The sequence below is a fragment of the Penaeus monodon genome, chromosome 15, assembly GCF_015228065.2.
Source record: "Penaeus monodon isolate SGIC_2016 chromosome 15, NSTDA_Pmon_1, whole genome shotgun sequence".
In the NCBI taxonomy this organism is placed as follows: domain Eukaryota; kingdom Metazoa; phylum Arthropoda; class Malacostraca; order Decapoda; family Penaeidae; genus Penaeus; species Penaeus monodon.
Genome location: NC_051400.1, coordinates 34,640,150 through 34,641,113, shown reverse-complemented (window position 1 = coordinate 34,641,113; position 964 = coordinate 34,640,150). Strand labels below are relative to the sequence as shown.

At 39.0% G+C, this 964-nt stretch overlaps 1 protein-coding gene across 1 annotated transcript in view; it reads right to left on the bottom strand.

The window, feature by feature from the left end:
- The window catches only part of LOC119582341 (prolyl 4-hydroxylase subunit alpha-1-like), a 101,297-nt gene that overhangs the window by 43,121 nt on the left and 57,212 nt on the right, over window positions 1-964 (bottom strand). Inside the window, 1 exon segment of the mRNA XM_037930556.1 lies at window positions 45-221. Coding sequence (XP_037786484.1) covers window positions 45-73 — 29 coding nt within the window. The 5' untranslated portion in view covers window positions 74-221.

Here is a 964-nt window from a genome sequence, read left to right as displayed (position 1 = left end):
AACCCCAGCCACCACCGGCGAAAACGTGCTTATCAAATCCTCACCTTTTAATCCTGTTGAGCCGCGTCTCCATCTCGCCCACGTAGTTGCTTCAGCGCCGCGACCAGACGGCGCTCCAGGGCAAAAACAGCTGTTAAATCTTGGCTTGATGTGTACACTTCACATCTCACGAGCTGCGCGCAACACATCGCCGCTGTCACCACCATCGTGAGAGGCCGCATCTGGTGGTGAGGGAGGGAATTTGCTTAGTGGTTGGTGACCGTGAGGTTTATGGCGACTGTGGTGGTGCTTATGGTGACCTTAACGTTAAGTGTGATGTGAATGCTATGGTGACTGTGATGGCGAGGATGGATAAGTTGGTGGTGCTAATATTAGTAATGATTATAATGGCAGTAATCATTTTAGTAATACTAATTATCGTATCATCTAGAAAGTATAATGACATTAATTATGATGAGGTAAAACAATAGTCATAATCAAAGTAACAGTAATCATAGTGATAATAAAAACTCTCCCTGATCATAACACTTTGTACTAAGAGTGGGAGCATAAACTTTCTCTTTCCTCTTCCCCGTTTTCCTTTTTCACACACTAAAAATAAAAGAAATTAGTGATACATCAAGTATAAAAACAAGAAGTGTAAATAATTACATTATTGCCACTAGATAAGAAAAAAATATTCATTACAAAAATATTTACAATGTTCAGTTGCATCGTCAATAAATATTAACCTGTCATTTCGATCACCTGAAAATCACCAGGAATTGAGAAACAGAGCGAAAGCAACTTTTAAAGTAAACTGTTGTTACGGAAAGACACGAGAAAAAGAGAAATGATAAACAGGAAGAGCCGAGAGAGAAAAAAAAACTTTCATGAAACAGCAAAACGATGATGATGAAAATAAAGCATGAAAACAGCAACTTTGAAGGAACTGTAATATAGCAATGGTGAATGCATGTACCGT